The sequence below is a fragment of the Myotis myotis genome, unplaced genomic scaffold (genome assembly GCF_014108235.1).
Source record: "Myotis myotis isolate mMyoMyo1 unplaced genomic scaffold, mMyoMyo1.p scaffold_m19_p_14, whole genome shotgun sequence".
NCBI lineage: Eukaryota > Metazoa > Chordata > Mammalia > Chiroptera > Vespertilionidae > Myotis > Myotis myotis.
Genome location: NW_023416318.1, coordinates 3,891,623 through 3,904,640, shown reverse-complemented (window position 1 = coordinate 3,904,640; position 13,018 = coordinate 3,891,623). Strand labels below are relative to the sequence as shown.

The window sequence follows — 13,018 nt, the reverse complement described above, 5'->3', positions numbered from 1 at the left end:
TATCAGGAACCAATTTTAGATACTGAGCTATATATTGGAAGACTGGGTTGTTACTCAAATGGAAATAAAAGTGAAATAGATTCACTTAAAACAAGATAGAAAAACATACATAAGGGAATCATCCTTTCATGTACAGTTTTCAAATGTCTACATGAGGAATATGTGCATTGAAATCTATGAAAGACATATATATTTTTAGATTTTGATTGATGTTTTCATTGCTGAGCTCTTTATAGATTATTATTATTATTATTTATCTTTATTTGTAATTGAGAAGAGCTGGAGGGAAAGGTCTTTCAAACCAGCATGGTAGGATACCTTCCCTTTACATCGGTAATAGAAATTTGGCTAAGAGAATAAAAACAATTTTGCATTGAATTTAGTTAAAAATGATACTGTCCATATGAAATAGTCCCACTGTGTGTGCTCAGATTTTGGTTTCTAAAGAGCATTCTCAAAAACAAACAACCAAACAGAGCTCCCAGGACAAATGACTGATTCCATATCTGAGGGCAGAGAAAGTAAAGAAATAGTTTGAAAAGCATGTGTGTGTGTGTGGGTGTGTGTGTGTGTGTGTGTGTTGAAGCTAAAAAAGAGGGTGTGTGTGTGTTAGAAAGTATGAAGAAAACGAAGGAATGTTAAAAAAAAAAATCTAAAGAACATAGGCTAGGGTTTGAGGGATTTTCCATCATCCAGTGCTAAATTGGACCCAGATCCAACATGGAAAGGAAACTCTGGACGCTGACTTTGTTTTTCGCCCTACTGGAACCTCAGCTATATTTCTCCTATGACTGGACTAAGGGAAATGGGACTTTAGAAATACAGGGATTTAATTCCACGCAAATAAAAATCACTCATTCTTTGGTGCGATTCTTAGGAATTTTTTTTTCTTGGAATATCATAAGAACTCCACCCTCAGCAGCACCCAGTGGGGAAGATAACCCCCTCCCCCACTTCATCTGATAGCAGATTCAGAACTATATAGTCAAATATTTAATATGTTTATTGAAATTTTAGTAATATACATAAAGACCCAATTATCAGTCAGGAAAGTTAGTTTTGAGCACCACCTTGAGAGAATTCTCCATTTTAAACAATCAAGGGGAAAGCTTTCTTCACTTATGCTTCAGTCCTTAATATAATAATTATATTTTCTCAAACAATTAAGGAACTCATAAGATCTAAATAGGTACGAGAATGTGTCAGAATAAAGACACACTTTGTAAACCATATCAAGTTTGGAATTATTTTTAAAAAGCCAGATGTAAATTCCCTAAGTTGTGGTAGATACTATAAGAAACACAAAGGTAAATAATAAGTGGCCCCTCTCTTCAAGCTACTTAAGTTATAATAAGTTTATAATAACTTTTTTAATTCAATTAAATAACAATAACATTACTTAGAACAGCGGTTCTCAACCTGTGTGTCACGATCCCTTTGGGGGTCGAACAATCCTTTCACAGGGGTCGCCTAAGACAATCGGAAAACACATATATAATTACATATTGTTTTTGTGATTAATCACTATTCTTTAATTATGTTCAATTTGTAACATTGAAAATACATCCTGCATATCAGATATTAACATTACGATTCATAACAGTAGCTAAATTACAGTTATGAAGTATCAACGAAAGTAATTTTATGGTTAGGGGTCACCACAACATGAGGAACTGTATTAAAGGGACGCGGTATTAGGAAGGTTGAGAACCACTGACTTAGAAGGTGGCAAAGAATGTTTGCATTTCCACTATTACTGTGAGCTACATACCTAGATCAATTACTTTCACTGACTGAAATTTCAGAAGGAATAGGAGAGAACACAAAATATTTAAAGGTAGAATGCTGAGACTTTATAGAACTGATAAGTGACCAATAAAAGAAATTATGTAAGGTTTAACAAACTGAAAGACTCAAAATAAATACAAGCAGGATATGAGAAATGAATTTGACATCATGGCGATAATGAAAAACACCAGAAATAAGACATAGATTTTAGAAAATGCAAGACTAAAATTTTACCTTAAGAGGGTAACAATTTGACAGCATACTTCTCTACTGTCACAATGAATGTCAGAAAACAGAAATATGACAACGTCAAAGTGCTGAGAGAGCAATAACTGTCAGCCAGGATCATTATAACAAGTGAAGGTGTCTTTCCAAATGGAAGTGCTATAAAGACATTTTCTGCCAAAAATTGACATGGCATGCTACCCACAAATACTCTCCTAAAAGAATTCTAAATGCTGTGATAATGCAGGGTTTAAGTATTAAAAAAGAAGAAAACACAGAAAATGTGTTAAATACACTAAGTAACACTAAGTGCATGTTAATTGCATAAATTAATAATAGTAGTGTATGGAGTTTAGATGAAAATGAAAATAATTAAATTATACATAAATTAGCATGTACTTTTTGATAAGGAAGAATAAAATTTAAGTATTATAATATCTTTGCTTTACCTGGGACAAGATAAAAATACATTGATAAAATTTAGATATTGAAAACTTGTTCTTTTTGTGAAGTCTAGAGTACATAACATAGGATAAAAAATAATATAATCTTCAAATTAGTAGAGAGATAAAACAGACAGAATAAATAATAAATTAAAATGGAAGCTAAAATCTAAAAGGGAGAAGAAAAAACATAAAATAGATATAAAGTAAAGTGAAAAACAAATGCACATATAGCATTAATTTTTGTAACTAAATTAATTACATTCTTCCAAAAATTATCATCATGAATTAGAAATATAATCCAAATAATGGCATTTATAAGAGACACAAATCATAAAATGTCAAAATGACTGATTTCAAAAGATGAAAGGGTATTACTCAGTAAATTTAAACTGAAAAGCTAGTACAGATACTTAATAACAGACAAATTAAAATTTAAGACAAACATAATCACTAAATTAAAAATATTAATCATTTCAATGATAACAATGTTTATTTTTACCAGTGACTTGGATGGAAACAATAATAATTGTTATGATAAACAATGGCTATTTAAACATTTGCCACTGGGTCATATATTTTTCTAAATACTTTACATATTTCATTAATTTTAATCATTATAAGAATTCTATGACTCAAGTGACTCCCCATTTATATATAAAAAAATTGACTCTCAAAGGTTCAAATCACTTAATAAGAGATGAAGACTTAATTCAGTTTCTATTCTGTCCCTGAATCCAAACCCTCAACTTGCTCTTTTAGTTTGCCAACTCTTTGGATAAGAGAAAGATGAAAAAGTTTGTTAATAATTTTGATGGTAAGTGGAATTCAGAAGGAACTGGGAAGATTAGAATAATGGATGGAATCATTTAAGTAAAAATTTAATGGGAAAATAATGAAACCTGTATTTATTAAATAAAACAATTATATAATAACTTTACTAAATTCAATAATATACCAAAAAATACATTAACTTGTATATGTCTGACCATTTGAGTAAATAATATAATTTTGCAATTCTGTAGTCTGATGTAATCAGACTGGCTGAAAGAAAGTGTGCTGAAGTAGAGGGAGGTTAAAAATACAAAACTGAAATAGGATACATCTGTAATACTATTAACAATAATATATATATATTGTGATATATAAACACAGTTATATATCACATAACTGTGTTCCCATTATTCTATACCTCTTACTATTTAGTTTAGTTCTGGGAATCACATTTTTAAACAGTGACATTGACAAACTGGAATGTGTCCAGTGAGAGTAATCACCATAGAAAAGAAATCAATACCATATATATGAACAAATTTTTCAGTGATTAAAGAAGATTCATTGGGAAATGAATTTTTATTTCATTTAAGTTATAGTATCTGGAAGAAAGATTATAAGTATTTTATCTACATGGTGCCAGAGTTTTTGGACCAATAGGTTAAATATAAAGGAAAAGTGATGTCATTTTGTTATAACAAATGAATTTCTGATCTTCAAAATTTCTAAATAACTAAACCACTCTCGGGTATCAGGTTTTCCTTGAGGCATTTAATCAGAGAAAATATATTTTCTCTTAGGAACAGTCATATAGAAATTTGTGCACAAAAAATACTTTAAATCTGTTTTTGCGTGACCCTCCATTTTTAGAATTTACTAATGAACCATAATTATATGATAGAGAACCCTCTAGAAACAAACATACATATAACAAAGCACACTAATCTTTAACTCCTCCACCATCCTTTTTAAAAAACTCTTAAATCTAAGATTATGTAAATTGAGGGTTTTATTATGAGTCCATCTTCTAAATGAATCAAAATAAGGATATTTAAAGCAGATAAAAATGACTGGAATATTAGCCTTTTACTCAGCACGTTCTTCATCTTTTCGAGTGTTCTTTATAATCAGGTATCTTGCACATTATCAGATCTTGGCAGCCTCATACCTATTCTCTTAAGGTTCTCTGTCCACCGCTAGAATCTAAATAATTCGTTAACAAATCTGATTAACTTAATAATGCCAACATGCTAATAAGTTATGATTGATTAATATAGGATCATTTCTGTACAGATATTTATGTCTTTAAAAAACAACTTTTAACCATTCAATATCTGTATTAAAGGAACATTACAATGAAAATTCAGAGCCAGCATTAGGTGTTGGTCAATTTTTAAACAAAATATTTTGTTTCTAAAATCCCATCTTGAAATTATTGTACCTCTCCTAACCTTCTGACAAGCATGATTTAAATGGCTATTCCAGTTGATATTACCTTCTATTGATCAAAGGAAAGAGAAGCATATTCTTCTGTTCAGTAGTTTATATTCCTTTTCTTATAATTTTATAGCCACTTTAGCAACCTCAAAAACCAAGCAGGACTGGAGGCCAGAGTTCTTCTGAAGGTCACCAGTATTGGACTGAAGAACCTGTATTCAGCAGTGCAAAACTTGACCCCCATCTATTCAATTCCAAGAAATTACACCCTATATAATAAAAGGCTAATATGCAAATTAACCGAACAGTGGAATGACCAGTCACTTTGATGTGCACTGACCACCAGGGGCAGACATTCAATGCAGGAGCTGCTCCCTGGTGGTCAGTAGGTTCCAATAAGGGGAGTGCTGCTCAGCCAGAATCCAGGCTCACAGCTGGTGAGCGCAGTGGCAGTGGCAGGACCCTCCTGCTTCCACAGCAGCACTAAGGGTTCCCAGACTGCAAGAGGGCACAGGCCGGGATGAGGGACTCCCCCACCCCTGGAGTGCATGAATTTCATGCACTGGGCCTCTAGTATATATATAAAAGATTATCTGACTTTTTGAATCATTTTTTTAAATTCACATTTTGTTATCCTCTGATACTTCTGGCCAAAGCTAATGACACGGAGCCATTGTGAGCAAACATGAGCAAAGGAGGAGAAACTTATCTACCTTTCCTGTACACCAAGGATATCAAACTCACACCCCGCGGGCCACATATGGCCCACAACGAATATTTTTGCGGCCCCGCCAATATAACGGTATGTAAGGAACGTTTTAATAAAAATTTTGTAACTTAATTTTTACAATATCCTGTTATTACTAATTATTAATAACAAACTACAATGTTCGCGAATGACTGATTACTATAATTGTGTTGCATTTATTTCCCTTATGCACCTTACACACAGGCTCACCATTTCTCTCCACTAATACTAGCAGCAAATATTTTAGCAGCCAATTTCCATGTCATTGTTTGGTACGCACAACAGGAAATATTTCGCTTTCAGAGAACAAGAAAAATAGTTTTATTTGCTTATTAATTTGTGCAGTCATTTAGTGTCTGGTAAGTTAAGGTTCAAGAAAAAAATATTAATTTTTATTAAAATGTTCTATGACTTTATATTAACGACTACTCATTTATTTCAGCCCTTTGTATTCAGCATGTCTCTGTCGAAATAAACCCACGTTCCACGAAAATTGAAGCTTTTGTTTCTTTGCGGTGCACAGCAACTTAAATCTTGTTTATTTGGCCCATGTTAGCCTTTGAGTTTGACATGCTTGCTCTACACCCCTGCCAGGTAATGTCTGCAGGTGTTCTGGAGCCCAGTGCCTGAATACTCAGTCAGAAATGCCTACTCCACGTCTTCTTTGAAAACCAAGCTCTGCTTCATAACTGCGACCCTGTCATTGCAAGACCTTTAATTAGCATTGAACGCAGCCTAGCAGGATCCTAAGTCTCTGTGAGGCTACATTAGTCTATGATTTTCGTGCTCCAGGGGCTATGAATTACGGACAATATCAATTTCAAGGTTCTTCTTTCTACTTCTAACTTTTCAAGATAGCCATTAGCTAGATTAAATTTTTTTCTTAGCTGTTTAATCTCTCTTTCCTCCTCCAAATCATGTCTTTTAGATGACAAGTCTTTTATCTTGGACGGAACAAGGAAACTGTTTTTTTCCCCCAAAATATTTATGATGTATCTAAACCTAATTCAATTAACCTTTAAAATGTAGTCCTGCATGGCATTTATTAGTATGGAACTATAACTCTGTTGCATTGTTATGTCTGTGTTCCTATAACAATGCTTTTAATTTTGCAAAAGACGTCTTCGCAATCCTGATGATGGGCCAACATTTCTTAAATAAATGTAATATTAATATTGTTGACTAGCTCCTCTATGACTGAACAACATTTCACCCCCATCACAATGTTTATGGAAATGATTTGCGATGCTATATAAGATAAAATTCTTTAAAAGTAGTCAGATAATAAGCATATACTAGATGGCTACACAAATGTCTTTCTCTCACTTTTAGTAAGGTGAAAACTCTGCCTTTTATGACTTGCAAATAAGATACCTACCTTGACTTGTTCATTAAAATAAGGGGAGAGGGAGCAAACTCTATTTTTCAAAACATGACCCGACTACCAAATGACTTATTTAACTGGACGTCAACATTTACATCTGCCAGATCTTTTCTCTTCCCTTTACTGAGGAAAGGTACTCCTGGTGTTAGAAACAGCCCTTTTCTCCCAGAAAAACAAAAAAAAAACCAACAACAACAAACTCATTTTGTTTCCTGCTCCTTTCTGCCCCCATTTGAGGAGTGAAGAAAGTAAAGCAAGTTATTTTCAGGAAATATCGCTGTACTGAAGTATGTTTCAGGGGGAAAGACAGCTTAGATTTTAAGAGGCAAGTTTAAGTAAATTTGTTACAGGTTTTTTTCTTGGTGCCGGGCGTAACTCATTTTTGAATCCTTATCCTGGGTAACTCACGAGGTTCGCCTTGAGCAGCACAGCTCTCCTTACTCCTCAGCTAGAACATGCACATGCGAATATATTCCATCATCATTCCACCACCACAGCGAATGTTATGCTTGCCATGTATCTTAGTCCATTCAGGTTGCTATAACAGAATTCCATACATGGTGGTTTATAAACAGAAAACTATTTCTCACAGTTATGGATGCTGGGAAGTCCAAGATCAAAGTGCTGGCAGATCTGGTGTTCGGTGAGAATCCCAGTCCTGGTGTATGGATAGCGATCTTTTTGCTGTGTCTTCATGTGACAGAATGGGAATGAGAAGCTCTCTGGCATCTCCTTTGTAAGGGTACTAATCCCATTTGTGATGGATCTACCCTCACAGCCTAATCACATCCCAAAGGCTCCATCTCCAAATACCATCACACTGGGCATTAGGACTTAACATATGAATTTGGTGGTGACACAGAGATTTAGTCTATAACACCAGTTTCCTTGATGACATATACTGCCCATGAACCTGGTCATGGGAAGAGATTCACCAGGCATCAGCATTTCTATTTATAGTTTGGTAAAAATACTCCCAATTAAAAAAAAAATCTTAGATCACATTTTCTAATTCCATGGTTCCATAAATCTCTCTAAGATGGATGCTTTAGTTCTCAGCTGGGTGTCTCAGTTAGTTGGATCATCGTCCCCATACACCAAAAAAAAGGTTGTGGGCTCCATTTCTGGTCAGAGCACATACCTAGTTTTCAGGTTTGATTCCCAGTTAGTGTGCAGGGGTTGGGGAGGGTGGGGGAGGCAACGGACAGATGTTTCTCACATCAATGTTTCTCTCTCTCTCAAATCAATAAACATATCCTCAGATAAGGATGAAAAAACAAACAAGTAAATAAATGCTTAATTTTTAAAAACAATTGCTTTGGAATGGTTAGTACTTAAGAATTTTATGGAGTTAAAAACAAAATAAAAATATTTAGTGAGATAATGAGTTTCACATCTTGCTTAATGAGATTCTCTTTTTCACATGGGTTTCAAGTAAAAAGAATGTAGGTTGCAGAGGAAAGGGCTATAGTTAATTATATTATTGCCAAGGTAGGTGTTTATTCACATCTGCTCAAATAAATCAATACAATCCATTAGAGCGTACACATTTACCCCACTCCAAGAAGTACACACTGATAACAATAACAACATATCTAGCAAAATAATAAATGGAAGTCCTATTGCAGAATGAAGTAGATGCAAATTTATATATATATACATACATACAAGTACAATCTGTGTTTGCAGCACAATTAAAATGTTTTAAATTACCAAAGAAACAGCTGGAGTTAGAATGGCTATATTCACTTATAACTTCTTTGAATTTTTTTTCTTTTATTTTTTAAATGACAATAAAATGTAAAAGTCCTTTCTTACTTTACTTGCAATGTTATTTTCAGGGTCAAATAATGAAATATATTAGTCAATTCTCCATAGACTGAAACTTAATAAGTATTTCCAGATAAAATAGTTTCCCCAAAGATTGCTGATGGCATTTTAAATGTAAGTCAATTAGACATTTCTTCTTCCTTCCCCCCACCCGCCCCTCAGTGCTATGATACTGCTACTTTGCAAAAATGACATCATATACTTCATGTTCTCAATTCAACTTAAGACTTTCAAGATTCGGCTGCTTCTGAATTAAGCATAGGATGATAGAGACTATATTGATATTTTGGTACTTCAAATCTTTTACACAACTAGGTTGCTTAATGTTAGTTGTCTTTTTAAAATATATGCACGATTCAGGCCAAGGGCATGTACCTTGGTTGCAGGCACATCCCCAGTAGGAGGTGTGCAGGAGGCAGCTGATCAATGTTTCTCTCTCATCGATGTTTCTAACTTTCTATCCCTCTCCCTTCCTCTCTGTAAAAATCAATAAAACATATTTTAAAAAAATAAAATAAAATAAAAAAATATATGCAATAAGGGGTAAGTCCCTTCTTAACTGAGGAGCCATCCCAAATCTGGGTTAACATTACCGCTCCTTCATAGGGGTAGGGAGGATACGGGTCTTGATATTTCAAATTTGTTTCTCTGTTTGTCTCCTTTGCTTGCAGAGTCTGAACACTTGACATGAAATGTTACCCAGCTACCGGTGGGATGCAGCTACACATACCATCCGGGGGTAACTGTAAGCTAGTGCATTCGCTGAAGTTATAATTAAAGTTGTGACATTTGGCTAATTGTCGTTCAAGCCTCAAAGACAAAGATGCTGACTCTAAGTTCCAACGCTGACCTTTTCAGAGAAAGCTATTTGGAAAGGTTCCCTTCCTTCCCAGGAACTTCCTATTTAGCATCTTTATTTTTTTTTTTAACAGATAAATCCACAGTAGTTTATTTATATAATAAGTTAAATATACTTCAATACAGCTGTTTGAAAAGATTTTGTTTTAATTTTATAAGCAATGGGAAACCACTTAAGATTTATAAATGAAGAAAAACTATTGAAAAAAATTGCCTGTAAAGAATTATTCAAAAACCAAAACAAAAAAGAATTATTCAGATTAAAATACGAAACTAGACTGAATGTCCTTGAGCATCTCCAGGAAGGCCTGCGGGGATGGCGCCTCCACATTCCGGAAGGTGTCCTGGACTCTGTCGTACCAGAAGAAGTATTTCTCCTCCAGCCAGAGGAAGCCGAAGCGGTCCTCATCGAACAGGATGAAGACGCCGGGGCAGCAGTGCCTGGGGTGGGCGAAGGACTCAATGTCCACGCCGTAGAAACACATCCTGCAGGTCCGGGGGTAGTTCTGGTCACTTGAGCGGATGCCCACAGGCAGCACAAACGGGACAGGCTGCTCCTCCGAAGCTGCGGCCCCGGACGCCCCGGCGCTGGGCTGGGCAGGGCTCTGCCAGCCATGGCCCTGGCTTTCCTCCGTCCCGTCTTCTCGCTGCTGCTGCTGCTGCTCCCGGGCCACCTGCTCGTCAATCTCCCGGACCACGCGGGAGAGCTCGTCGAAGTCGCGGAAGATCTCGCCGTCTCGCAGCCGGATGCGGCGCAGGAGGTGGATCTCTAGCGCCTTCGAGCCGATCCCCATGAGCCTCGTGACCCTGGCGCACTTCCCGTGGAAGCTGAGCATGACGGTCGTGGGGCCGAAGGCGTTGTACTTGACGTAGAAGAGGCCTGGCCGGATGAGGTCGTCCGGGCGGCGCGGCGGGAGGTAGAGGCGGCGGTAGGTCAGGCAGGCATACCGCGGTCCGTCCTCCTGCCCCCGGCCCCGTTCTCCCCTGAGCCGCGTCGGTGAATCCGTTCGGTGGTCGGTCCTCTTGCACTGGATGGTGAGCCTGTCCCCCTGGATCTGCAGGTGGCCGCGGTGGGGCCGGCCGAGGAGGCCTTCCAGGCACTCCACCGCGGCCGACGTCCCCTCCGTCAGGCGGATTCGGAACGAGGGCTTGAAACGTATTGGGCCCCGCACATGGGGGTTAAGGGGGGGCCGGTACCTGCCGCCAGTAATGCCTAAGCCGTCCACCGCGACGTTCAGCAGTGTTCTGCAGCTGTAATGCAGCTGCCACAGCCCCAAAGTGTGTCTGTATGGGAACAGCTTCGCGTAGAATTCCCGGTAAGACATACCCATCGTCTCCGGGTCCTGCAGGTTTTCACGAACGCCAAACTCCTCGCGGCAGCGCCGACTCCAGATGCTGTCGGTGCGCAGGATGCGGTGGAATTTGGTGCAGGCCTGGGCCAGGCTGCGCAGGTCGGTGCCGGGGAGCGAGGCGAAGATCTCCACCAGGATCTCCACCGGCAGGTCGGGCAGCAAGCAGTGCGGGGGCGGCGGGGGCGGCATGGGGCTTGCGATTCCTCCACTCCCCGCACAGCACCGCGCTGCCTCGTCCACCTCGACATGCTTTTCTGCCGGGGACGGCTTGCTGTGGGCCTCTGCCATCTCAGCTGGGTGCTGGCGCTTCTGAGGACACCGATGTCCCTGTGAAGAGCCCACGCTGCCGCAGAGGCCAGCGCACTCCTCCATGCCTCCACGTGTAACCGCCACCACAGCCGGGTCTTTAAACTGGCTCAATCCGCCCTAGAGTCCAGCCACGCCCCCAGGGCCTAGCCACGCCCCCAGGGCCTAGCCACGCCCCCTCAGAGAGGAGCGAATTGTAGGACTTTTTTTTTGGCCAACTATGCTGAGACCCATTTATTTGGATGCTGTCCTTTGATCCCTTTCTTTTTTTTTTTTATTGTTTTATTGCTTAAAGTATTACAAAGAGTATTACATATGTGCCCTTGACAATCCCCTGGCCTCCCCTACCCCCCAGTGTCTATGTCCATTGGTTATGCTTATATGCATGCATACAAGTCCTTCGGTTGATCTCTTACCCCCCTCCCTCCTGCCCCGGAACCCTCCCTGGCCTTCCCGCTGCAGTGTGACAATCTGTTTGAGGCAGCTCTGCCTCTGTATCTATTATTGTTCATAAGTTTATAATGGTCTTTATTATCCATGAATTATTTAACTTTCTTGTCTTGGTTTCCCTATTCCACTTGCCCAGGAATTTTTCTGGCTTCTTACTATGCTGTTATAAAACGAGCATAAAACTTATCACACAGGTGTGTTGGGAAGTGAGCCTAAGGCCCCCAACATAAGATAAGGTAAGTCCTCAGTGATGGGAAGCTACCATTCCTATTCTTGTTGAAGTCATTTTAGCGAGGAGGTTAATTCTGTGTGTCAACTTGGCTGGGCCATGGGTGCCCAGACATTTGATCAAACATTATTCTGGATATTGCTGTGAGGGTGTTTTTGGATGGCAATACATTCAAATCAGTGGACTTTGTATAAAGCAGATTGTTCTCTTTACTGTGAGTAGGTCTCATTTAATCAGTTGAAGGCCTGACTAGAGAAAGAGCCTGACCTCCCCGAAGCAAAAGGAAATTCTGCAAACAAATGGCTTTTAGACTTGAACTGTAACATTAATTCTTTGAGTCTCCAGCCTGGTGGTAGCTCACTCTGTAGATTTTGTACTTATCAGCTGCTGGGGTTCAACCCCAGCAGATCCAGGGGTCCCCAAAGGTGTGGACGGAGTCGGCGAAGAAGGAATGACACAGAGACAGCATTCAGTTGATCAGCAGCCTAGCCAGGATCTCTAGCCAAGTTCTGGTCAGGATCTTCAGCGAAGTTCTGGTTAGGATCTCCAGCCAGGTTCTGTGTCCATGTTCTCTTGCTAGGTTCTCCAACCAGGTTCTCCAGGTTCTCCAGGTTCTCCAGCCAGGTTCTGTAGCCATGTTCCCTTGCTAGGTTCTGTCCAGGTTCTCCAACCAGGTTCGGTCACCAGGTTCTGTAGCCGGGTTCTTCAGCCAGGTTCTGTCCAGGTTCTCCAGCCAGGTTCAGTCACCAGGTTCTAGTCAGGTTCTCTTGCCATGTTCTATCCAGGTTCTGTCTCTAGGTTCTGTGTCTAGGTTCTGTGTATATTTAGCATCTTTAAATAACCTGCCTTTACCATCATTAAGATACATAATGCAGTCACTTCCACTTGCTCTCATCCCTGGATCATATTAAATGTATCACTGGATTTAAAGCAATAACACTTTATCAGCCTTCTTTTCTAATCAATGGTAATTATTTTCAAGCAGATCTTAATGAATAATTCAATTATAAGACTTTCAGAAACCTGACAATTGTAAAGACAATACAATTGAAAAAGAAAAACAAAACATGAAATAAAATTTTAAAAAATACTATTAGGAGCTGAGGAAGAACTATAAAAAAATCTAAGGCAAAATGTGAAAACCTTTCTTATTTAACATAAGAATTTGAATGGGATAGATGCAAATGCTAACCT

General features: G+C 38.7%; 1 protein-coding gene across 1 annotated transcript; it reads right to left on the bottom strand.

Annotated features, from left to right (window-relative positions):
• Positions 1-9,747: 9,747 nt before the first annotated feature.
• LOC118669389 (F-box only protein 31-like) lies at positions 9,748-11,211 on the bottom strand. The gene has a single exon (XM_036335508.1). It carries the CDS (start codon positions 11,209-11,211, stop codon positions 9,748-9,750), a length of 1,464 nt encoding a protein of 487 aa, XP_036191401.1.
• Between the last annotated feature and the right edge of the window lie 1,807 nt (positions 11,212-13,018).